This window comes from Anolis sagrei, chromosome 4 (assembly GCF_037176765.1).
Source record: "Anolis sagrei isolate rAnoSag1 chromosome 4, rAnoSag1.mat, whole genome shotgun sequence".
NCBI lineage: Eukaryota > Metazoa > Chordata > Lepidosauria > Squamata > Dactyloidae > Anolis > Anolis sagrei.
This window is the reverse complement of record NC_090024.1, coordinates 184,654,712-184,680,422: the sequence shown is the minus strand read 5'-3', so window position 1 is coordinate 184,680,422 and position 25,711 is coordinate 184,654,712. Positions and strand designations below refer to the sequence as shown.

At 42.2% G+C, this 25,711-nt stretch overlaps 1 protein-coding gene across 2 annotated transcripts in view; it reads left to right on the top strand.

The window, feature by feature from the left end:
• ATXN7L2 (ataxin 7 like 2) overlaps nt 1-22,366 on the top strand; it is a 38,983-nt gene extending 16,617 nt beyond the window's left edge. For both annotated transcript variants that reach the window (XM_060773236.2, XM_067467958.1), the window contains 6 exons: nt 1,355-1,437; nt 5,898-6,142; nt 7,598-7,790; nt 9,174-9,295; nt 12,488-13,361; nt 22,223-22,366. In XM_060773236.2, coding sequence (XP_060629219.2) covers nt 1,355-1,437; nt 5,898-6,142; nt 7,598-7,790; nt 9,174-9,295; nt 12,488-13,361; nt 22,223-22,237 — 1,532 coding nt within the window. In that variant the 3' untranslated portion in view covers nt 22,238-22,366. The remainder of the gene's footprint in view (nt 1-1,354; nt 1,438-5,897; nt 6,143-7,597; nt 7,791-9,173; nt 9,296-12,487; nt 13,362-22,222) is intronic.
• Nucleotides 22,367-25,711: the final 3,345 nt, after the last annotated feature.

Sequence of the window (25,711 nt, the reverse complement as noted above, 5' to 3'; positions counted from 1 at the left end):
GAAATTGCCAGAAGGTGATTTCATTTTTTATGAATGCTCCCATTAGAAAATATATAATGATGTGGGTGAACTACAATTCCCAGAATCATGGATCTGTGTTTGCTGTGTGCCATAGGAAAGGGTAGCAAAGGGTTAAGGGAGAGGCAGTGGGGTCATGCAAATTCCACACAAGAAACCCAGGGATCCCTGCCTGTGGTGGAGGAAACACATCAAATCTAGAGTGAAATTCTCCCCCGAATGAAAGCATTCCTTGGGTGGTGGCCTGTAGTGTTTGGGGAGGATATTGGCAGCATTTGGGCTGAATGTAACTTGCAATGTCAGGTGAAGGAGTGCCTTTGGAGGCTTCTCAGCACTTGGAACTATAGCCTGTTTGTGGTGACAGGAGGCTGTCTGTATAAGAGGACACCTCCACCACATACACACACACACACATTTTTCACTTTTATTATGTGTATAGATTGGCACATCTTGTACATGAGGCATCTCTTGTACATCAGCTCACTAGGAACCAAGGATGAGCAATGGAGTGGGCCACATGTGTTTGGACATTCTTAATATTGAACACTGAACTGAAAAGGAGGAATGGGATGTATTCCCCCCACCCCACTGCTCCAAGAAATTTGTAGGGAGTTGTACTCGATATAAAATAGATTATTTTCAAAAAAGACTATCTGAAACTTGAAGCTTGCTCAAACTGGGTTTGGTTTAGCCTCACTTTTTTCTTCCAACCCACCAGTATTTGTCTTCTCAGAGTAGCATTTATTTATTAGTTACGTGTATATCCTTTCCTTCTTTGACTGCAAGGCACCATACATAGCTATTCTCCTCCTCACTTCATCCACAAAACAACCATGTGAAGTAGTTCATGCTGAAAGAGAGTAAATGGTTCAACATCACCTAGGTAGTTATGTAGCCAATTGGGAACTTGATCTTGGAACTTCCAAACCTCACTTTTGGTCACAGTTCCAGGCCACAATGGGAAGAATAACCCTCTAAATCTACTTTGTGATCCTGAAAGACACAACTTGGTATGCACACTGCTATATAATATAAAAATGCAACAAAAATGCAAAATTTATTTTTCTGGATTACTTATTCCTTTATTTATTCATTTAGCATGCTTATGTATCCTCACTCAGCCCACCAGAGTTGTACATATCTCTAAAATATATTTATTAGTTTGACAAAAAGAGCTGGAATTTCTCCAAACACAATTTGTGAGGCAGGGCTACCTAAAAGAACAAAAGTGAAGCTGTGAAGGAAGTCATGTCATCTGCCACAAGAGAGCATAAGGAGGATCAACTGAAGTTTTTTTCCCTGTCTTTTGTGACTATTTCTGTGTTTGTCTTCACAGGGAAAGAATGTGACTTGAACAAGCAGTGTGGAGTGGTGAATCCTGAAACCAAGAAGGTTTGCACTCGGTTACTGACCTGCAAGGTATGATACTTAGCCACCATATTGGATGGTAAGGATCTAGGACAGTGGTTCTCAACCTGTGGGTCCCCAGGTGTTTTGGCCTACAACTCCCAGAAATCCCAGCCAGATTACCAGATGTTAGGATTTCTGGGAGTTGAAGGCCAAAACATCTGAAGACCCACAGGTTGAGAGTCAATGGTCTGAAAGACACAACTTGGTATGCACACTGCTATATAATATGAAAATGCAACAAAAATGCAAAATTGATTTGTCTGGATTATTCATTCATTCATTCATTCATTCAGCATGCTTACGTATCCCCACTCAGCAACAAAAATGCAAAATGGATTTGTCTCGATTACTTACTTATTTATTTGCTCACGTCCTTCACCTGGCAGGACCTCAGCAAAATTGACTGGCTCCCTTCTCCTTAAGGAAGCTCTTGGAATTATCAGCAAGAAGCTTCTACATCTGGAACCAGAATGTTACAATGCCAGAAATTATATAGAGAGGTTGTGTAGGCAGTGGCTCTGAAATCTGTAGGGTGTTGTTGTCCAAGGTGCTGAAGCCAATCCCCAAAATAGATTCGCCACTTGAAATAGATAGTTTCCTATTTGGACTGAAAACCAGAGTAGATTTGCTCTCCAGGTGACATGAAGCCAACAACTTCTGCTTGTGGGTCATCTATCCTGTCCCCCTGCTTCATAAAATAAAATCGGAGCTAGAGTGTCATCTAGAATTGTCTGTTCTCTGCCTGAAGATTTACAACCTTTAATAGGAGTACAGTGTGTCAGTCTACGAAAGTCATAGTCCCATTCTCTTCTGCTTTGGGTCAGACCTCACCTGGAATACTGTGTCCAGTTCTGGGCACCACAGTTCAAGAAGGATATTGACAAGCTGGAACATGTTTAGAGATGGGCGACCAGAATGATCAAAGCTTTGGAAGCCAAGCCTTTTGAGGATCAGCTGAGGGAGCTGGATATGTTTCGCTTGGAGAAAAGAAGCCTGAGAGAGCCATGTTTAAATATTTGAAAGGATGTCATATTGAGAAGCTTGTTTTCTGCTGGTCTGGAGACTGGGACACAAGGAGCAATGGATTCAAATTGAAAGGAAAAAGATCTCACCTAAACAGTACAAAGAACTTTCTGATGATAAGAACTGTTTAGCAGAAAAATATGCTGCTTCCATGGGGTGCGATGGAGTCTCCTCTGGAAGTTTTAAAACAGAGGCTGGATGGCCATCTGTTGGGAGTGCTTTGATTGTGTTTTCCTGCATGGAAGAATGGGGTTGTACTGGATGGCTCTTGTTGTCTCATCCAACTCTTTGATTCTATGATCCACGCATGGTAATTGGTTCCATTGTCAAGCTGCCTTTGCCATTGTGAGGTTTCTCCTCATGTTCAGTGAAAATCTATCTTCCTGTAACTTCAGTGCCAATTAAATGTAGGATGGCTCTCTAGGGCAGCAGAGGACAGATCTTGCTCTGTTCTGCATAATACCCCCATATGCTTCAGCAGCCATTTATTTCCAGCTGTGGATTTGTCTTATGTCCCAGGGTTTAAAATGCTACAGAGTGTCTGAGCTTAGAAGCAACTCATTGTTGAATAGCATTTACCAAGGTGCAGCAGTGAAATAAGGTTTTTGCTTGGAACTCAGCTCTTGGGTGTCCCAGAGGCATGTGGTTGAGCCTTGTGGGGGACAGGATATTGGATTTTATTCTGATCCAGGATCTGGTTTACTGTTATGGTCTCATGAGCCCATGTTGGGGAAGCTGCTTTTGTTCCAATTGCACCCATAGCTTTGCTTTGGGCCTGTGGTATGCTAGAAACGTCCAACTCCTGGCACAGTTGGAGAGAGGGATTGCAGGGATGAGGAAAAATCCAATTTTCTTTCTCGATGTGCCCCAAGGGTGGTACAAAATCCCAAGAGCTGAATTGGACTAATTTATTTATTTACCGTATTTCTATCCTGTCACTTCTCAACCCCCGAAGGGGGACTTAGGACGATTATAATTCAACTGCCATCTTGTGTTTTGTTTTATAATGATGGTGAGTTAATGTTAAAGTGGCTTAAGTTGTGACATAAGCCAAGAATGTTTTGTACTTCCAAATCTCAGCTACTCCAGTCATAATGACTAATGATCTGGAACCATGAAAGTTGTAGCCCAAAACCAAAGCTTTCTCTACCCATAGATTTGGTTATAAGTATCTTTGTAAGCCATGCATAGCTCCAGTTCTTTTTAATGAGGCAAGTAGACAGAGTAGGAGACATTCCATGACTATTATGCCTCTTAATCTTTTTCTGAAATGGAAGTCAGCTATCATAAGCAAGTGGATAATGTGTGAAGGTTCTAGTTAGCCAGCTTTAAGGTTACCTTCAGACAGGCATAGGGAACCTGTCGCCTTATAAGTGATATCTAAAGAGCCACACATTGCCTCTCCTTTCTTTTAGGCTCTATGTAGATATATGTTGGGATTTTTACAGTTATGTCTGCAGAGTAAAATGTAAATGAAGCATGGGAACAACATCTCCATTTGAAACAAGCATGATATTTCAGAAAAAAGGGGAGAATTAGTGCCAAACGGGACATTAATAAGCCATTTTTAGACATTTATTATATTATAAAGCCGGCCGGAGTAGGGTACAGGATTAAAAAGTGCTGAAGTGTCGGAGGGATATGGGATTAAAATATAAGTGCAGTGTGCAGTGAGGGTGATTTTGACTCTACTAAAGTGCTTCTGGGCTTTGGTAGTGGGGTTCCTAATCTGAGAAGGCACGTTGGAACAGCCAGGTTTTCAGGTTCTTTCTGAAAACCGCCAAAGTAGGGGCCTGTCTGAGATCTTTCGGGAGGGCATTCCAGAGGCGGGGGGCCACCACAGAGAAGGCCCTGTCCCGCGTCCCCACCAAACACGCCTGCGACACGGGCGGGATCACGAGCAGGGCCTCTCCTGATGACTGGAGTGAACGTGTGGGTTCGTAGACTGTGATGCGGTCACGCAGTTAGGGTGGTCCCAAACCGTTCAGGGCTTTGTAGGTAAGCACCTGCACCTTAAATTGGGCTCGGAAAATAAACGGCAGCCAGTGGAGCTCCTTAAACAGAAGGGTTGACCTCTCTCTGTAATGGGCCCCCGTTAACATCCTGGCTGCTGCCCGTTGGACCAATTGGAATTTCCGAGCCGTTTTCAAGGGCAGCCCCACGTAGAGCACATTGCAGTAATCCAATCTAGAGGTGACTAAGGCATGGACCACCCCGGCCAGATCAGCCTTAGCGAGGTACGGGCGCAGCTAGCGCACAAGTCTCAGTTGTGCAAAAGCCCTCCTGGCCACCGCCGACGCCTGAGCCTCAAGCGTGATCGATGAGTCCAGGAGGACTCCCAAGCTGCGGACCTGTGGCTTCAGGGGGAATGTAACCCCGTCCAACACAGGTTGCCACCATATACCCCGGTCTGGTTTGCGATCGGCCAGGAGGACCTCTGTGTTGTCGGGATTGATCTTCAGCTTGTTCGTCCTCATCCAAATCCATTCACATTTAGTCTAGAAACCATAACACAAGGTGATAAGTAAATTAAGGCATCACGGAAGTTGGATTCAGGACAGCAGGTCGCAAATGTCTTCCCATGGCACCCCTTTCCATAATTTCACAATATACTTTGGCAGGGGCATTTTTGGGTTTCAATAGCCATCCCATTAGCCAAATGACACTCAAACTCAGTTCTTTGCCCAATAGCCATAGGCAAACCATAGATGTCAAAATAGATATCTAGTTGGATTTGCTAAAAGTGCTATTAGCAAAGTGGCCTCTGTTTTGGCTGCAGACACTTCAAATGAAACATTTTTAAAGCAGTGGGTTGTTGTAGGTTTTTTCAGGTATCCTCACTACCTCTGAGGATGCTTGCCATAGATGCAGGCAAAACGTCAGGAGAGAATGCCTCTAGGACATGGCCATATAGCCCGAAAAAACCTACAACAACCCAGTGATTCTGGCCATGAAAGCCTTCGACAATACATTTTTAAAGCAGCTTTGCACTGTCTTTTAACGTACGTTTTATTACAGGCAAATCTGTTTTAAGATGCCATTTCATTTTGGTATAAGCCAAGGACAAGCAACCAGTGATAATTCAGATGTTGTTCGATGTAGCTTTTATCAGCTCCAGCTCATCTAATCAATATAAGGGATGATGAGAGGCCATCTAACACCATCTGAAGGGCCAGATGTTGTCCATCTGTGCTGTAAGTAGATAATGTGTCACAAAGTAGGGGTCTACTTTTCCAGTTTTCTCATGGAGAATTCCTTGTTTGAAAGCCACCTGTATGTGAAAATCAAATCCCTTGTATGAGTGAGTTGTCTTTCCAAATGTAAAGACTTGGCAATGATCTTTCTGCTTCTGCATAATTTCCATGAGTATCTGCATGAGATTCTGCACAGTGCAATGGTTAATATGCTTATTAATTGATGTCTCTTATTTTCTGTCTGTGGCCCAGATCCATTCGGTACATCAGCGTCGTGAGGTGCAAGGCCGTGCCAAGGACTTTGATGTGTTGGTGGCTGAGTTGAAGGCCAGCGCCAAGAAAGGGGAGCCCCCCAAAGAGAAGAGCCCAGTGAGGAAGGAGGCGGCCTCTGAGCGTCTCCTGCAGGACTCCTCTTCGCTGTCACAGGCTTCATTGGCCCTACCTAGTGCTTCGCCTTGCCGCATGAAGCAACCATATTCCCACTGTGCACTTTCCAGGTAAAGCATGGCGAGGACATTGACCAGGATGCCTATAATCTACAACTACTTGGCAGATTCCTTGTCTTATTATCAATGCAAACAGCGATTCAAAGAAGAGTGGAGCATCTTTGGTGATTTTCCACAAGTGGGTTTTATCTGTAGATTTTCAGTGTAGTTGCTCCTGTGGGGACTCAGCCCCCAGAGCAAATATTGGGTACCTTAGGATCCCACACCCCCTTTCCACATGATGCTATTATGTAGAGACTTCACAGCAGTGGGTCACTCGGGGGGTGCAGAGGGTGTGCTCTGCATTGGATGACACCATCCCAGTAGGTGGTACCAAAGTGAGAATCAAAACCATAAGCAGTGTTTGAGCAAAAATGTATCATTTTTTAAATTAAAAGTAGCCTTGTAGTTAGATACAACTACAAGAAAGGTTTTTCCTAAGTCCAGCTTAACATGTTTTCATATATCCATGAAGCTAAAACTGATTTACTTTTCAAACCTTCTCATGTGCATGCACTCTGATTGGAGCTGTCATGATTACCCAGTTACAGTGATGCTTCGAATTACATGGTTTTGTCTGCACCCATTAAAACATGAGTGGTTGCTTATGTTGCTGTTGGATTTTTATAGCCATTGAATGGAAAGGAAAACCCAACATTGGCAAGCAATCAATGATTTCAGGTTTTTACTTGTTTGTAAATTTTCTGCTCTACATGCTTTACCCATCCACTCACGATTTTTTTAATTGCAGCATTTTAATTCCTTTTCTCTGATCAGGTGTTAAAATGGTAATCCATATTTTAGTTGTTTTTTTTTTATTTTAGTGTGGAGGTACAAATTCTGGTCTTAGTGGACAAATATCTGCCACTGATTAAGGAAAATCCATCATCCGAAAGCTCATACTATTTTTCGTTGTTGAATAATATTAATAATAATAATGTTAGAAGCAATTGGGAAAGCTTACATTATATGAGGATTTAATGGTAGAACTGCAGAGACTCTGGCACAAGCCAGTAAAGGTGGGCCCAGTGGTGATCGGCACACTGGGTGCAGTGCCTAAAGACCTTGGCCTGCACTTAAAAATAATTGGGACTGACAAAATTATCATCTGTCAGTTGCAAAAGCCACCCTACTCGGATCTGCACGCATTATTCACCGATGCATCACACAGTTCTAGACACTTGGGAAGTGTCCGAGGTGTGATCAAATACAAAAGCCAGCATAGTGATCTTGTTTGCTGTGTACTTATCTTGTTATGTATCAAACAATAATAATTCTTTATTTATAACCCGCCCTATCTCCCCGCAGGGACTCAGGGCGGCTTCCAGCAAAATAAATCACAATGGCAATCATTCAATGCCAAGTATAACATATAACAAGTCAAAAACAAACTCAATAAAATTATAAAAATAAACAGCTTAAATAAACATGTCATAACACATTCCACACACCTTTTCATTTTTTTAGGTCTAGGGATTCCTCAGAGAGTGACCCTGATGATCTGCCTGCCACCTCTGGTGAAGTCGACCACCGGCTTTATCCTTTCCCAGTGCCCAAGAGCACTGGACGGGCCTCAAGCGAAGAGAGTGAAGATGATACAGTGGAGGATTCCCGTAAACTGGATTGCCATTATGCAACACAGTCGCCGCAGCCCCAGGCAGTAAGTAGGAGACCTGCACTGCTCTAGGGACTGTGACCCTTCATGGATCCTCGGAGAAAGATAATGTCTCCAAAAGTTGCTGGGGGAATGTGTTGTGGAAGGCTTTCATGGCCGGAATCTTACTGGGTTGCTGTGAGTTTTCCAGACTGTATGAATGTTCCAGAAGCATTCTTTCCCCACCTTTCTCCCTTCTAGGGTGGGAGAAAAAACAGACAAGAGTTCTTTCTTCCACCCTGAACATTCCACAGATATATAAACCCCAGTTGTCTAGTTTCCAACAGACCTCACAACTTCTGAGGATGCCTGCCATCGATGCAGATGAAACATCAGGAAAAATTCTTCTGGGACATGGCCACACAGCCTGGAAAACTCAAAGCAATCCTGCAGGGGGAGCAAATAAAGTTTTGTATTCTTGTGCTCATGAAGCTACCCAGTATGGGTCCATCTCAGTACATCTCTAGCATTGCCATTAGCTGGGGAATTCTGGGAGTAGTAGACCCAAAAACATAGTATCTCCAGGTTTAGGCTCTACTCTAATAGCAGCACTATGAGGAAGAGCTATTCATTCTCAGCTTTCTGTTTCCTCTAAGTCATGGGTGTCTAGTCTTTTGGATTCCCTGGGCCATATTGGAATAAGAACAGTAGTCTTGGGCCATATGTAAACTACACAAATACTAACAGTAGCTGGCGAGTAACCAAAAAAAAAAGGCATCCTTTTTGTGATACTCACCATCAAAGCTAAACAAAAAATGTCTGTGCATAATTATACTAATTTTGCACTGCCTAATTTGGAGGGTCTTTTAAAATAATCTAGTAATTTTTCTGGCCAAGATGTTTACAATAATAATGCAAATTAAAAATAATACTCTAATACTGGTGAATGTAACATGCTCTGATTACTCCATTCCATTCTGTTGTCGTCCACAAAGTTCACACTTGATAACTGTGCATTTGAGTTACAGAAAAATTACTAAAAATCTTATAATTTTTTAAGAACGTTTACAATTTTGTGTTGGCTATCCTGGGCTGCACCTTAGATGAGTCAGCTCTAAATGGTTATATCAAGAATTGAACCAAGGTCCTTTTGCATGCAAAATGTTGAAACTACCTTGGTTACCCTTGGGTGTTGCTCAGATCAATAGATGATCTTAGCCTGAGTCAAGTTTGTATGCACTATAGATTTTTGCACGCAGTAGCTGGAGAGATGGATGGATGGAATGAATTTTGTTTTAAAAAAATTAGCAGCATGCCATCCCAGTGCAAGACTACAGATATCATTTTCGAGTGGTGGTTTTTTGTTTTTTTTTGAATGCGCAATATTTTGTATTCTTAATACTTGTCATCCTCATTTCTATTTCCAACCCACCTTCCTATCTCTCCCAGTTCTGCACTTTTGGAAGCAGGTTGGTGAGCCCAGGGTGTTATGTGTTCAGTCGACGGCTGGATCGATTCTGCTCTGCACTCAGTTCTATGCTGGAGAGGCATCTCAGTTCGCACATGTGGAAGTAAGTGAATATGGACTGAAAGATCACCATCGTTTTGCTGAATTGGTAGAAGTCAATGGTATAGCCTCAAGTACACACTAAAATATAGAATGATTTCACAGTGTCTCCTCTGTGCTGTCTCTCATGTTTGTCCAGAGAAGAGGGGAAAAAACTCCAGAAACATCCAGCAGTAGTGCATACATTCTACTTTCCTTTTGTAGCAAGAAGTAACTGCTGCACTGAACATTTGCAAAGCTGATGTCTCAGCTTGAAAGGGAGGCCTCTTTTGTCACAAATTTATCCTGAAAGCAATCAACTATCCTGTTCTGCCTATGCACTCTCTCTCTCAGTGAACATTTCTTCTTGCTGGTAATGTAATGGTTATTGTGCAAGACCAAGGGAATGCAAATACAAGAGCTGTATGGCTGAATACTTGTCATGGTCTCATTTTGCAGTACTAGAAATTTGGAAACTAAAAGAATTTGTTTTTTTTTTTTTACTCCCATTTTGTATATTTACACATACAAAGTCAATGCAGAGAAGAAGGGATACACAACATCTTTAAGCAGTGGCAGACGAATAAGGGCAACTGATAGCCTTATTTCGGAAATAGGCAGCTACCATCATGGCCACACCCCCCTCACTATATCAAAACATTTTTACCCAGATATCTTTTAATGCCCTGTAGGAGCTGTAGGGGTATTTTTGCCTTGTTTTTAGGGAGCCCCATGGGGCATTTTGAGCTCAAATCTTTTTTTCAAAACCAGAAGCCACAGGAAGTCACTTCCGGTTTATTTTTGGTTCCTACAAAAGACATTTTTCTGGGCCCAAGGGGACCCAAACATGCCCTCACACCATCTAGAAGGCATTTGGGAGCAAAAAATATGCCCCCACACCATCTAAAAGGCATTTTTGCCCCCAAATGCCTTTTAGATGGTGTGAGAAAAATGTCTTCTTTAAGAACCTATTTTAGATCTTAAGTGTTCTCAACGGCCACATTTTGCTCACTCCTGCACTACAGAGATATGCAATGTGTCGTAGCACCCAGGATAATGTCTCTGTTTTTTGTTTTGTTTGCCTGTTTTTATCAGGATAAACCTGTCCAAAGAACAACTAAGGCTGCAGTTCTGTGCAAACTTACCTAGAAGTAAAGTTCATTGAATTCAAATTTTTACTCTATTTGTGAATAAAAAGCGGAGGCAGATAACTGCACTAGCAGCAGAATGGCTGTTATATTTGATGCATGCTCAATATCACCGGTGTTTATTCATTTGTTACATGTTTATACTATTATTAATTCCAAAAAGAAGAGGATAATTGTAAAGCAATGACCTTTGGGTCATGTAGGAGTAAAGTAAAACTACCAGCTGCTCAAAATGGAAGTTAAAAAAACAAGAGGAATCTGAAAAGTGGGGAAAGGATGTGCCATAGAGGGGTCTTTAGTATTGTCTCATTTGATGGATGTCCCTGAGGAAGACCTCAGATGATGACTATAATGGCCAGGTAGGTAACCAGAGGAAGCAACACCCCTTCAAAGTGCATGTCTGCATGTGCTACTACACGTGCACACACAGTGGAAGATTTGTTAGTCATATTGACATGTCAGTGATGGGTTCATCCTTTTGCCAGATACATTCCACCAAGGGCTTGCTGAAGTCTTGAATCAGTACAATCTTCATTTCCCTGTTACTCAGTCTTTTCAACAAAAGTGGTTTCTGGTGAGTCCCCAGATGTTTTGGCCTTCAATTCCCAGAAATCCTAACAGCTGGTAAACTGGCTGGGATTTCTGGGAGTTGTAGGCCAAAACTCCTGAGGACCCACAGGTTGAGAACCACTGGCTTAAAAGGAATCGATCATGAAAATTGGGGTCTCATTGGGCAGCTTTGGCATAACCACCCCTTACTATTGCCAACAGAAACAGTTTATTCTGTCAATGGATGTCTTCAGGAAGGATTAAGACATTGTTTGATGTGTCTTGTTTTGATGTAATTTGTTAATAGGTCTCTTTGTTGGCATTGAACGTTTGCCATATGTGTTAGAAACTGAGTCCCTTTAGGGAGATAGGGCAGTCTACAAATAATGTGTTCTTGTTGTTGTTTGTTAGTTATGGAGAGGAGAACAAAATGAGTGCATCACCTACCAAATAAGAATTTCCCTCCCGAAATGAAATGTCCTTTTAGTCTTGATACCTCTAACATTGCAGGTAGTAAGATGCTGAACATTAATTACACCTAGAACACTTAAATATGCTGCGGCTGTATTATTTGGCTAATCCCTTTCTTTGGATGCCTAAACTCTGGTTCTGGATTTTAAGTTGCCAGAATGCTAGAAATGTGAGGATAGTATGAAGATTGGAGAAGAATTCTTACTTGAAGCTATACCCTCGAGGCAAAAGGAGATCTACTTGTACGTCTCTGAGGAGTTTTCAGTAGATTAGCGAGGGTTTTGACTCCCAAATAAGGAATTGCAAACTCCTCCTGAATCCCTATTTAAAAATAGCAAGCAACAAAATGACCTGTCCTTTCTCATTCCCTCATCCCAGCTATGTTAATGAAATGAAGAAAGCTGAGAGTACATTTTTGATGGAAGAACTGTGCTGCCTGCTCAGTTACGGTACTCAGTCAACCAAATTCCTTCACTCTGGATTATTGGAGTCTAAATATATGTGTTTTGCCTCAGTCTCCGGATCTCAGAAGCTGAAGTCTTTCAACTCTCAATTTAAATCCTTGTGGTTCTCAACTTGTGGATCCCCAGGTATTTTGGCCTACAACTCCCAGAAATCCCAGCCAGTTTACCAGCTGTTAGGATTTCTGGGAATTAAAGGCCACAACATCTGGGGACCCACAGGTTGAGAACCACTGATGTAGAGGGTCTCAATCCCGCTTTCACCAGTAGATGGCACTGGGATACAGGTTTTGATTGTACATCCTTTATGGACAGGGACACAGTATTTGAACAAAGGGAAAATGGAGCACTTGAGGCTGAAGGAGGGAGAGATAGTGATGGAGTAACAAAGGAGGTGCATTTGTAACTGTAGTTGTCTCCGTAAAATTCTTAGATTTGGACAGCTAAACAGTTTGCAGATCTGAAAGGTAAAGGGGTGGAGGAAGGCTGTGTAATTTCTGAAAAACCCTAAGAAATGTGCAGATTGACATCTGAGGAAGGCAGAATGTGTTTCTAACCATTTCCCCCTTTTTATTATGGCCCAATCAGAAGGATCCCTCCAGCTGCAGATCACCAGATCCCTTCCACGCCACCCCCGGCGCTTCTGGGTTTTTCTGCGTCCAGCACATCCCAGAATTGCAATTCCTCCCTGGTTTGCAGCCTCCCGCACAGCATCCCAGGCAGAACCTCTGTGTCTTGTGCCGCTTCAGCCACTGTGGCCTCCAGGGACAGCCGTGGCCACCACAGTATGAACTATGCAGTGGGCTCGCCCCACGCTGCGGCCGCCTGTAGCCAGTCAGACTGCATGGGTGGGAGCCAGTCCATCACCTCCCCGCTCCCAGCCAACACACCTTCACCCTCGTTCAGCAAGTTGCCTTTGACCAAGGCCAGCAAGTCCTCCAAAGCCAAGGAGACGGCTGGCAGCGTGGAGCCAGAGGCTTTGGCCCGGAAGCGCAAGCAGTCTCCCAGCTCCCCGGCTAGTCCGCCATACAAACAGACCTGTTTCCTGGATCTGGGCAAGAGCAAGGCAGCTGGCTGCCAGGTCTCCCACCCATCTGCCAAGGCCAAACCATCTGTCATCAATTCGTCCACTCATTCCTTGAACGGAACAGTCCCTGCAGGTGCCAGAATCAAAAGGGTCAGCCATCTGGACTGCCGGGCTCCCAGCCATGTCGCAGTCAAAGCTTCACAACTGGAGAACCGGGCCTCTTCGCTGAATGGGCCCAAAGGATTGCAAGCCAACTGCATCTCCGACGAGGAGGCTAAGAGACGTAAGAATACAGCCACTTACTGTCGGCCAGTGAAAGCCAAGCACTCTCCCGCTCCCTTGCCTTCCTCTTCCTCATCTGATTTGGGTGGCTCCATCCGAAGGAAGAAGCCAGTTGTCTCCTTGGGCTTTGAGGAGAAGCAGAACACAATGAAGGTATGTTACTGCCTTGGGGATCCTGCATTTGTGTGTCTAAACTTTTTTCCCCAACCTCCAGAGGATTGTGCCAGCTACTCGTGCTGTCTCGGCAGCATTGTGCCACATCGTCTGTGTTCTAGTGGCTGCGGAGCATTTTGTAACAAACCTTCAGTTATGTGTCAGGACCCCCAAAGGTAATAATTTCAAGGGAAGGATTTATAGCACCACGCATCCATCCCACTTTACCACCACTGGGGTTTGTAATGAGGAGTTTCAGTCAGTATTTCAAGGCACATAATTTAAAGCCGGTATTTGGTAATAAATGTGTCAACTGCAGTGTTTTGTTAGACATGCTTGCTTTTGTTCACATCTTTGTAAAATAGTGGAAGAGAAAAGGGGCATACCATGAAAACATCATCCTTATCTCATAATTTCCAAAGAGACACTGGTAGTAAGCTTTATTGAATAGATTAGACATTGAAAGTTTGAGCTAATTACTTGATGTGGCCAATTGTCATCATTAATACTGGAAATGGGAAAAGGCTCATTTTCGGATACCATCTTTCAGAATCCCCCAACCAGCATGGGCAAGGGGGATTTGTAGTACCAAAAAAGATTTTTCCTATTTCTGTTAATGGCCCACATAATTTCAGGGGATGCACTTGAGACTTTTTAGGAAAAGGGAATGAAAAACAAAGTATCAGGGGCAGTTTTTCTGAACCCTAAATATTAGTGGGTTGCTGTGAGTTTTCCGAGCTGTATGGCCTTGTTTGAGAAGCATTCTCTCCTGACGTTTCACCCACATCTATGGCAGGCATCCCAAGAGGTTGTGAGGTTTGTTGGAAACTAGACAAGTGAGGTTTATATATCTGTGGAATGTCCAGGTTGGGAGAAAGAACTCTTGTCTGCTTGAGGCAGGTGTGATTGTTGCCTCATTCACCTTGATTAGCATTTAATGGTCTTGTAACTTCAGAGCCTGGCTGATTGCTGCCTGTGAGATCCTTTGTTGGGAAGTGTTAGCTGGCCCTGATTCATTCTTGTCTGGAACCCCCCTTCATTTTGAGTGCTCCTCTTTATTTACTGCCCTGATTTTAGAGTTGTTTAAAAAATGCTGGACCACTATAACAACTGGCATGTCAGACTACACAGAGAAGCCATTGAAATCCACAAGCATGTGGACAATTTCAAAAGAAAAGAGGAAACAATGAAAATGAACAAAGTCTGGCTACCAGTATTTTTTTTAAAAAAACCTCTAAAATTGAGACAGTAAGTAAAGAGCAAATTTCAGTAAATTTCAGACAAGGATCAATCAGAGTGAGACCTCACAGCCTCTGAGGATACCTGCCATACATGTGGGCAAAATGTCAGGAGAGAACACTACTGGAACATGGCCATACAGTCTGGAAAACTCACAACAACCCAATCCTAAAATTATTATAATCTGTAAGGCAGTCCCTGAGTTACAAACATCTGACTTACAATGACTCATAGTTACAAACGGGAGTGAGACAACAGGAAGTAATAGGAAGGGAAATACACTCCTGAAAGACTTATCATGGGGAACAGGTGTCTCAGCTGAAGCTTTAGCACCAATCCTTGTTTTCACAACAAGCTACCATTTTCAAAATCCAATTACCACAGGGACAGAAAATGAGGTGAAATCTTCTGAACAGGGGCACACATAGCAAAGCAAACTTCAGAGGGGCATTAATCCTTTCCTGTGCTATCCAAAATGTGTGTGTGTCACATAGACACATACACATACACACATACATACATACATACATACATACACACATACATAGCTGGAGTTACACTTTAAAAAAATGCCTATTCTGACTTAAAAACAAATTCAGCTTAAGAACAAAACTACAGAACCTATCTTGTTCATAACTTGGGGACTGCCTGTATTTGTGCCTCCCTTCTGTCAGCTGGGTCTCACAAGACTCTCTAAAATATAGAGGACCTGACTAGTCAGTTAATGAATTCTTATGAGAAGTAGTGGATTCAAATGGGCTCAAAGGAAGTAGTAACATAATGAAACAATGATCGGTGTCAATGCAAGGCTGTACTTTTCTGTTCACTCTGCTGGCTGACATAAGAGAGAGCGAGAGAATGTGAAGAGCAGTTGTAATATTTATTTAAAATATTAATATGTTGCCTAGCAATGCAAACATTACTGCCAGGGTAACATATTAAAAAAGAAATCTGTGTTAGTACAGTTGCCATGATGTGATTATACACACAAACCTCTGTCTGTCATTATTGACAGATAGAGATTTGTGTGCATTTGGGCATGTGTGTCAAATGCCATGGTAGTTAACAACAGCCATGTCTGTACGACATTGAATCTGCTCAAAGTTTTAGTCCAGAGCTATTAAAAAAATGGGTGCTATTAAATGGGTACAGCGCCATGGATGGAACATATTAAGGTTTTATGAAAACAAAGAGCAGGTTTATTGTTCCAATGAGGAGCAAGCTGACTAAATGAAAAGTTTTCGTAAATATTTCAGTGAAAGTGCTTCGGATGCACTTGTGAAAAATATATTTGTCTTCTTTTGGAAGTTGTTTTGTAATAGTTACCAAGCACATACACAAGAGTGAGGAACCTTTGGCCCTCCAGATGTGTTGGGCTACAATTCCCATAATCCTTTATGGGAGCGGAAACAATTATGCTTCTCTGACTTTGATCGTTGACTTCAGTTTTTGAAAAGTGATTCAAGAGGACATTTTAAAAGGTTCTTCAGTTAAATAATCTATACCCTAGAGAGCTTACCTGCAGGGTATAACCATAATAGGAGTGGTTCTGTTGTTGTTAGTGTTTGGAAAAGTTACCTTTTTCAATGTATTGTGGAAGGCTTTCATGGCCGGAATCATTGGGTTGTTGTAAGTTTTTTCGGGCTATATGGCCATGTTTTAGAGGCATTCTCTCCTGATGTTTCACCTGCATCTATGGCAAGCATCCTCAGAGATAGTTCCTACCTCTGAGGATGCTTGCCATAGATGCAGGCGAAACTTCAGGAGAGAATGCCTCTAAAACATGGCCATATAGCCCGAAAAATCCTACAACAACCCAGTTACCTTTTTGTTCCACCAATGAAATAGCTAGTGCCATGTTAGTTGTGGGATTCTGGGACATTCAAAAGAGTAACCCCCAGAATGCAATTACAAGCAAATCTCTCAATTTTCCTCTGAACATGGAAGCCCCTTTACACTTTTCTGATTGATAACTCTTAGTAGACCAATGTGAATGACTTGAATTTGTTTCTATAGGAATTGCATCAGATAGGATGACCTTTAACTGTCAGCAGTTCCCGACCTTTCTGCCCTGTGGCTTCATCAGGCATTGCTCACTTGATTTTGCATTCCTTTCTGCATTCCAAAGAGTTAAACTCTCGCTTCTTAAAAGGAAAAGAAAGCAGAGGATCCAAGGCAGCTCTGTCCCAAGCAGGCATCCTTATGGAGGGTTTATGGGTGGGTGTGAGTTAAATTTTCCCTGGATCTTCCAAGCTTAACAGTAGTGCTGTGTTACGGAAGATAAAGAGAGCATGGATGAATGGATGTTCAAAATGGCTTTTACTTCCTAGATTACTCCTTGCCTACTCTGGGGACATTCATTATTGGTAAAATGTCAGTCCTGATTCTCATGTATGAGTGAGTCTGATACTGCCAGATTCTTATTGTTAGAAGCATCCATTTGGCAGGCAGCACCTCAAGTTTTGCAATGAAGCATGAGACTACAGCACCCCCAAAGATGCATCCTAAGTGGAGGAGAAGCCCCTCATGATCACTTTCTGAGATAGCATGTGTACCCTTGTCAAATTTATTCCTCTTGACATGATCCGTCTTATCATTGAACTTAAGATGTGCCAGCCAGGATTGGGTACAATATTCTAGACACACCCTGAATACAAAACAGAATGGAAATATTTTTTCTTGTGATCTTGAGAATAATGCATTTTTAATGCAGCTTGTGATTGCATGTTTGAGAAAATGTAGTAGTAGTTTGGGGGCAGGACTAGGATTTTTGGTAGAACTGGATTCAAATCCCTATTCAGTCTTAGAAACCCACTGGAAAACCTAAGGCAAATCACACTGTCTAGCAAGCAACAGCAAGCCTTCTCTGAATAAATCTTGCCAAGAAAATCTCAGGATAGGTTCATGTTAGAGCTGCTCATTTCCTCGTTAGAAATGACTTGAAGACATACAGCAGCAGCAACTGCATCAGCAGTTTTTAAAAACACTGCATTGCTGGATCATGTTCAGCTTTGAGCTATTGAAACATCCAAAGCCTCTCTCTGTGTATTATTGCCAAGCCACATCTCCAGCTGATATTTGTGTCTCAGTGTGTGTATTCATACATATTGACACACATATCTAGATAGCAGAGACTTACATTTGTCTCTGTAAAATTTCATCTTGACTTCAGCTGACTTCTCGTACAGGTTGACTTTCCCATTTCTGAAATGTTTGGCACTTGAAATATTTTGGGGTTTTTTCTGCATTGGCTTATACATACATGAGATATCTTGGAGATGGGACCACTGTCTAAATACAGCAATAATTTATGCTTCATATACATTTTATACATGTAGCCTGGTAATAATTTTGCACAATATTTTAAAACGGTTTTGTGCATGAAACGAAGTTTGCATACCATCAGAACATCTCAGCCAACTATGTGAACAATTTTGGATAACGGAATTCTAAATGGAGAATGCTCAATATGTTATACATTATTTTCTAGATAGTCTTTTAAATATTTCTGCTGGATTTTTTTGTCCAGGATTATTATTATTGTTAATAATAATCATAATTATTGTTATTGTTAATAATAATCATAATAATAATTTATTTGTATACTGCCCTGTCTCCTCAAAGGGACTCAGGGTAGTTTACATACAAAAGTAACAAAGTAGCACTAATTCATTGGCAATATGAACAAACAGCAAACAACAATAAAACAACTGGAGTCGCGGCAGCTTGGTAGAGGACAATGCCGGAGCCCTTCTGGGCATGTTGGTGCCGCGGTGGCCTTGAGGAGGCTGATGTCTCTGAAGTACCATCCACAAAATCCTTGATCTACAAAATATCCCCTCTGACTTTGGAGACTTTAACTCATTTAAAGTATCTGAATGTCTTTTCAGGGTCCCGTCTGCTTTGGATTGCAAGTCCTTTGTATAATTTTCTTTCCTGTAAACAGAAATCCCCTTGTAGTAAAAAAAAAAAAACCCCAAAAAAACTCAGGGCGCTTTCAGACAGCACTAAATCATGGGTTTTAAACAGGGGCAAAAAATCCTAGGACTTAGAAGAGGTCCACATACAGACCTATTGGTCCCGGGATTTCTGCCTCTGTTGTCCAGACTTGATGTTTTGTTCCGGCAGAAGTTCCACAGTGGCTTCCAAGATGGCCACCATGGGACTTCTGTCGGAAACTTTGGCTTTTTAAAAAGAACAAAAAAAAAAACCCTCAAGATGCGGCTATGCGGAGAATCAGTGCAGCGATCACTGCAAAAGTTCAGTTCTTTGTCCTGGCCAGAGAAACTGTGCCCTCCAGATGTTTCATGAAGTTTCTGGCATTTTTGCCTTCTACTCAAGTGTCACCTTTTTAGGAACCGACCAATCAGGAACAAACAATTAAAACCCCAGGAATAAGCCCATATTAAAAAATCCCATGATTTCCAATTGCAGGGACATACAGACATGCGAAGATCCACATATTCGGCTCAAAACTGTGGTATTTCCACACCTGGAAATCTCACGGTTTTTGTCTTTTGTAGTGATTGCTTCCACGTTTACAGGGAACGGTGTCCGGCCACCCTCCTGCTTGCTGAGGAAGCTCCTGGGATAAAGTTGCTGTCTGGATGGGGCCCCAGGCAAAATAAGAGACAATTTTTTTTGCCTTTTTTCTGTCACCCATTAATGTTTCCCCATCTTCTCTAGACAGCTGACTTGTGCCATCCTGCTGCTTCTTGCTCTTAAGCACAGCCAAATAAGTCTTTGTTGTTGCTGCTTCCAGCCTCTTTCATGCTGGGTCTTCCTAATACCATCATTACAATTTTGAACCACACTTCTGTACTTATCCTTGGTCGCTTTTTTCTCCTTCAATATCTTAGATATATCTCATCAGAGAGCTCCCTGTGAAGCAGCAATGCCTTCTTTATATCTCTTCTGTGTTTTTCTTTCCCATTGGAAGGAAAGTTATTGTGCATTCCATGTTCTCTTTTCAGAGTCAGTAGCCTATTCATTTTCTCTCTGAGTTCTTTGGGGGGGAAATTAAGTCACCAGCACATGTTTGATTATGCTCAGTTGTGTTTACATCCCCTGCTATCACAGATGTCAATGAAATAGAGTTGCTTTCCTCCAAGATGCCTGCTGCTATCATTTCATCAGCTAGTTCTTCTCTGCTGGTCAGAGTTAAGTCTTTGGTAGCAGAGCCCCTTGTCTTTCCCTCCACCTACTGAGAGATGAAGTTGTCAACAAGGCAAATCAATAATTTATTGGGTGTTCTATTCTTAGAAGAGTTGGACTTATAGCAGATTGTAGCATCATTGAAATCCCCCCAACTGCTCTGGCTTGCATCTGTAAGAGTTCTATAATACTTTTCAGAAAGGCTTCACCCAAGTGTTCCAGCTGGCTGAGTGGTTCTATATTATACTGACATATTAATGCTACTTCCATTTCTCTCTTTTTTCCATACTGAGATGCTTAGGATAGGATTTCCTGTCTATAGATTTCTGTGCAATTGTATAAGAGCTTTGCATTTCTTTTAGAAAGGCAGGGGAATCTCTAATCATCATTTATTTATATCCTATCTTTTTCTTCATTTGGACTCTTTTGACTGCTTTAGTTCCTGTGTTCCAGTTATGACTTTCATCCCACTAAATCTCAGTGACACCTACCAGATGGTATTACCTTTCCTTATCAGAGTTCCATATTAATCTCGTTTTGTTTACCTCACAGTGTGTTTAGAGACCATAGCTGTTGCATTTTCCTTGCAGATGACAAGGTATCATCACTACTGTCCTGCTTCTTTCTCAACAGATTTTCAGTATTTATCTCTGGCTTTCCCCCTACCTTACTTTGAATGTGTGCCTATCAACCTGCCTTCAGTTCCGTTTCCCTTTATTTTTAATGTGCTGCCAACCTCTGGGCTGCTTGCAAGAGCATTTCTACAGATATAAATAGAGTTCAGCACCCCTAGAAATGACTTATCACAGAGTGATTAATAGACCCTAAATAAGAGCCCCTGGGTGGCGCAGTGGGTTAAACCACTGAACTGCTCAACTTGCTGACCGAAAGGTTGGTGGTTCGAATCCAGGGAGCAGGATGAGCTCCCGCTGTTAGGCCCAGCTTCTACCAGCCTAGCAGGTCAAAAACATGCTAGTGTGAGTAGATCTATAGGTACCGCTTCTGCGGGAAAGTAACGCACTCCATGCAGTCATGCTGGCCAGATGACCTTGGAGCTGTCTACGGACAACACTGGCTCTTTGGCTTAGAAATGGAGATGAGCACCACCCGCAGAGTCGGACACAGCTAGACTTAATGTCAAGGGAAATCTTTGCCTTTAAGAGCAGTTGTATACAGAAAGTTCCATCAACTAATGGATATCGAAAAGACCAGGTGCTGGTGGCGATCACCTGAGAGCAATGGTAACCCACACCAAGACTGCACACAGACTATACTGTTACAGCATTATGATTCTTTTTAATTGCCACATTTGCAGTAGGATCTGTGTAACTATGGAATTTATACCAGTGGTTTCTTTCATCAACAACGGGGAAATGGTTTTTCTAGGAATTTTCTAGGTCCTCCAGGAAATTCCATGGTATACTTTCCCTGGAAGTTACCATAGGGTTACATTGTAGAACCTAGCAAATTCCTAGAGATAATGCCTTTCTAGGAATTGCTAGGTTATCCAACACAATTCTGTGGCATGTTTGGACCAGAAGTCAGCTAAATTAATAGTGTTAGGTTATATATCAGGCAATCACACTCTGGCCAGAAATGTATCCCTTGCAGATACAAAGGCCTTACTGTAACTGTGCATGTGGTATGGTTTTATGCAACTTATAGATAACGTGGACACAAATTACCTGGACAACAACCACTGCTGCCAACCTGGAAAGGAAATTCTGGAGCAGGCCTGCACAATGTGTGGCCCTCTAGGTGTTTGGCACTCCAACTCCCAGAAGCCCTAGCCAGATGGTCCAATGGTCAGGAATTCTAGGAACTGAAGCCCAGAACATCTGGAGGGCAACAGGTTGTGAAGGTGTGTTCTAGAGCTTATTCTGACCTCTGGAGTAGCCTTCCCTTTTTACTGGGATCAGCATGTTGCAATTGCTTGTGGAAATATAAACCTTTCATGTGTGGTTCTGTTTGAGCAGAGAGACAGGAAAATGTAACTTCTGTGCTTTTCTTTGTAGAAAGTTAGTAAATCTAACACAATCTATTGGAGATTTCTCACTCATGTGTTGCCATAAAACAAAGCCATGTTGACACCACTGAACAGCAACAGCATTTACTGTGTATATATCCTTGTTTATGTAATGTTTTGCAATGAATGGAGATGGGGAATTGTAGTCCTGCTTGTTGAACTCTCATCAGTATTAGCTAGTATAGAGAATGGAGAGAGACCGTGGGAAATGTAGTTCAGCAATACCTGGAGCACCACACACATTCCCCCATCTCTCCCACTTTGGATGAATGGAAGAATACCATGTAAACAGCTTTTGTGTTAAGGAACGAACTTGACAATGTGTATTTTGTTGTTTTAAAGAGGAGCGGGTTGCAATATGGGTAACATAGGTCCCTCTTTTCTGTGAATAGTGTTCCACAAACTTGCACTGTTGACACTCTATTCTCTTTTCTCTTTACAGTCAAAAGCGCATTAACAGCAAGTGCCTGCGATTCTGCAGAAGGAGCCGGCAGTCTGAGAACTCTACCCCTGAGCCCGATTCGAAGCCTCTTTGCTTTTTATAACTTTATAGTATTTTTTTAAAAGAAAAAAATCCTCTAAAATACGTCAAGGCTCCTGCTGTCCTTTTTCTGCTTAAATTTAACAAGGGATTGGGTGGGAGGAAAAGGGCAAAGGCAAAAAAAGAAAGAAAAGAAACAGAATAAGAGGAAAGCTGATTTAAACGCAACTCAATCCCAATTTGTGAATCTGATTGTGTATGAAATGGTCAGAAGTAGTAGCTCCGTTATGAAATTGAGATTGCAATTTCTTTTCCTTTAAAAATAATTCACTGGGGTTGTTTTTAATTTCCCCAGAGGATGGGGAAGGAGGTTGGTCCTGACATTGACTGGTTTTGTGAGCCAGTCTCAGCCTCTTTGCTAGGATGGCCACTGGGTTTTAACAGAGCTTTGTGATATACTCCTATGGAGTGCCTGCCTGCTTCCCTCCGAGAGAAGCAGACCTGTGTAGCACAGGGCAGTGTGCAGTATGGCAGAGAAAAGAAACTATAGCATTCATTCTCACTCATAGCCTTCTATAATACACAAGACAGCAAGAACTCAATAGAAAACACAGAACAGAATGGGGGATGCCTGGCTTGACAGCAGTGAAAAAGATGTAGCAGCTAAAAAAGCCAAAGGGGTTTTGGCCTGCATAAATCAAAGTATAGTGTCTAGAGATCCAAGGGAATCATACTACCCCAAACCACACCTGGAATACTGTGTCCAGTTCTGGGCATCGCAATTAAAGGGAGATGTTAACAGGCTGGAATGTGTCCAGAGGAGAGTGACTAAAATGATCAAGGGTCTGGAGAACAAGCCCTATGAGAAGTGGCTTAAAGAGCTATGCATGTTCACCCTGAAGAAGAGACGGCTGAGAGGATACATGATGGCCTTGTATAAATATGTGAGGGGAAGTCATAGGGAAGAGGAGGGAGCAGGCTTGTTTTCTGTTGCTCTGGAGACTAGGACACGGAACAGTGGCTTCAAAGTACAGGAAAGAAGATTCCACCTGAATATTCAGAAGTACTTCCTAACTGTGAGATCTGTTCAGCAGAGAAACTCTCCGCTCCAGAGTGTGGTGGAGGCTCCTTCTTTGGAGTCTTAAACAGAGGTTGGACTGGATGACCCACAAGGTCTCTTCCAACTCTATGATTCTATGACCTGTGTATCTCCCAGGTTTTTTGCTGCTACCCTTTGCATTTAAAGAGTGGGCTTTTAAGGGTGAATTAGTTTTCTGGAGACTTTGAAAAGAAGGCAATTCACCTTTTCTTTTTGGCCAGAAAAATAACATCTTAGGGAGCTGAAGTAGGATGAGGCCAAATCTAGAAATGCTGGCCCAAGGTGATAGATTGATCCTATGACCTGGATTTGATCATGCTTAGCTGCAGTTTAACTTGGAGGAAAGTTCGGTCTTTGAGGCCCAAAGGCCTGCAAAAATAGCCTTGTTAGGATGTAATTTGCTCACCCCTGTGTATAGACTGTATTCTTGGAGGGGAGGTCTGTTTTATGTCTCCTTTCAAAACATGGGGATGGAAGAGGAGTTAATTGTGCACACACCAGCACTTGCAAGGAGTTGACACATCAATATCCCCACATTAGGCCATTAAGTGGATCCTATGGGAAAAAAAGAAACAAGAACGACTTGCAGCTTTTCATAGATTTGTTTATTTAAAACCTCATCTCTCCACCAACCTCTCAAATCATGTGAATTCTCAGGTAAAGGACAGGCGGGAGTAATGCTTAGCCTACAAGCTGGAAGACTGAGAGAAACTGATGACGATTAAAGAATTTGTAGCCCCACAGATGATGGGTCACAACTGCTATCATCCATGACTCCTTTCTATGTTTACAGGAGCTGATGGGATTTGGAATCTAAGGCCTTAAAGAGATTCTTCAAGGCAACCTTTCTCAACTCAATTACTCTACTGTTTATGTATGACCATTACATTGCCATGAAGGTAGTTCTTCTCCAACACATTCAGAAGTGGCTAGATTTAGAAAGGTAACAGCTTGATCAGAAGCTCTGGATTTGATAATGCTTAGCTATAGTCTCCCTGAAGAAAAGTTTAGTCTTTGAAGACAAAAGGGGGGTCCTAAAACAGGAGACCTCAAACTTTTTAAACAGTCACGGTCCCTCCGACTGTTGGGGGCCCCTGACTATACTTTGGAAAAAAAATGAACAAATTCCTATGCACGCTGCATATATCTCATTTGTAGTTCAAAAATAATGAAACAATACAATATTTAAATTGAACCATTTTAACCAACATAAACTTACCAGTATTTCAATGGGAAGTGTGAACCTGCTTTTGTCTGATGAGACAGTAAAATTCATTAGTATTGTTGTGTGCCTTCAAGTTAGTGGGGGGGGGGGTGCATAAAGGATCTTGGAGGGCCACATCCAGCTTGTGGGCCTTAGTTTGGGTATCCCTGGCCTAACGTGATTTGTTGCACCTGACTGAGAGCAACCTATAGGTTCCTGGGGGACATCAAGATCCCTATAAGGTACAATGACGGTCTTTTCAACTCAGAAGAGCAGACAGGGCAGTTGTGTGTGGCTGAGCATCCATGACCTATTCAGGTAGAAACAAACATACAACTCCTTAAGACTTCAGAGACTGAGACCAACAGTATTTCATTAAGACTGTTTTAAAAAGTATGGAAATATGGGCTGAATATAACTACAGAATCAAGCAACGGTTTTGAATACACACAGTACAATTGCACTTCTGCCATAAGTGTCTACCAAAGAGGGAGAGTGGCATCTTTCCATGCTTCTACCCATGATGAAAGCGGCTACAGAAAACCTTACCAAGTGATGGTTGCATATAACCATCAAGTAAGCAAAGAGTGTTTCCAGATACAGCACTGACTGCGACAACAAGCCTCTACACCAGTGGTTCCCAAGAACTAAAATATGGTCCACGGCCTCAACATTACAACACTGTTGCAATGAGAGCGACCGATCTCGCGAAACTCTCTTATAGTGCCGAGGCTTATTAAATATGGTTTTCTGTGGGCGAGCAGATGGCGACTACTGGATGGGGTATGTTCTGTATTAGAAACTAGAGCTGATGGGGTCTATCTAATGCAACTTTCTGAATCGGCAACCCAAATAACCAAACCAAATCTAAAGTTGGCCAAAAACTGACTTGTAAACTGGTATTAATGTTGGAGTGGTCCCTGGTCAAAGTGGTCCCTGGTCAAGTGATCCCTGGTTTAAAAAGGGTTGGGAACCATTGCTCTGCACAAAATTGGAGCAATATGGCTTATTGTTTACTTATAATTCCCATGCAAGCTTCTGACATTTTACCATATTTTAAACCTGAAAATAAACTATTAACGGGGGAAAAAGATGGAATAGCTTCACAAGGCCTTTGGATTGGTAAGTGCTAAGTTGTTGTTGTTGT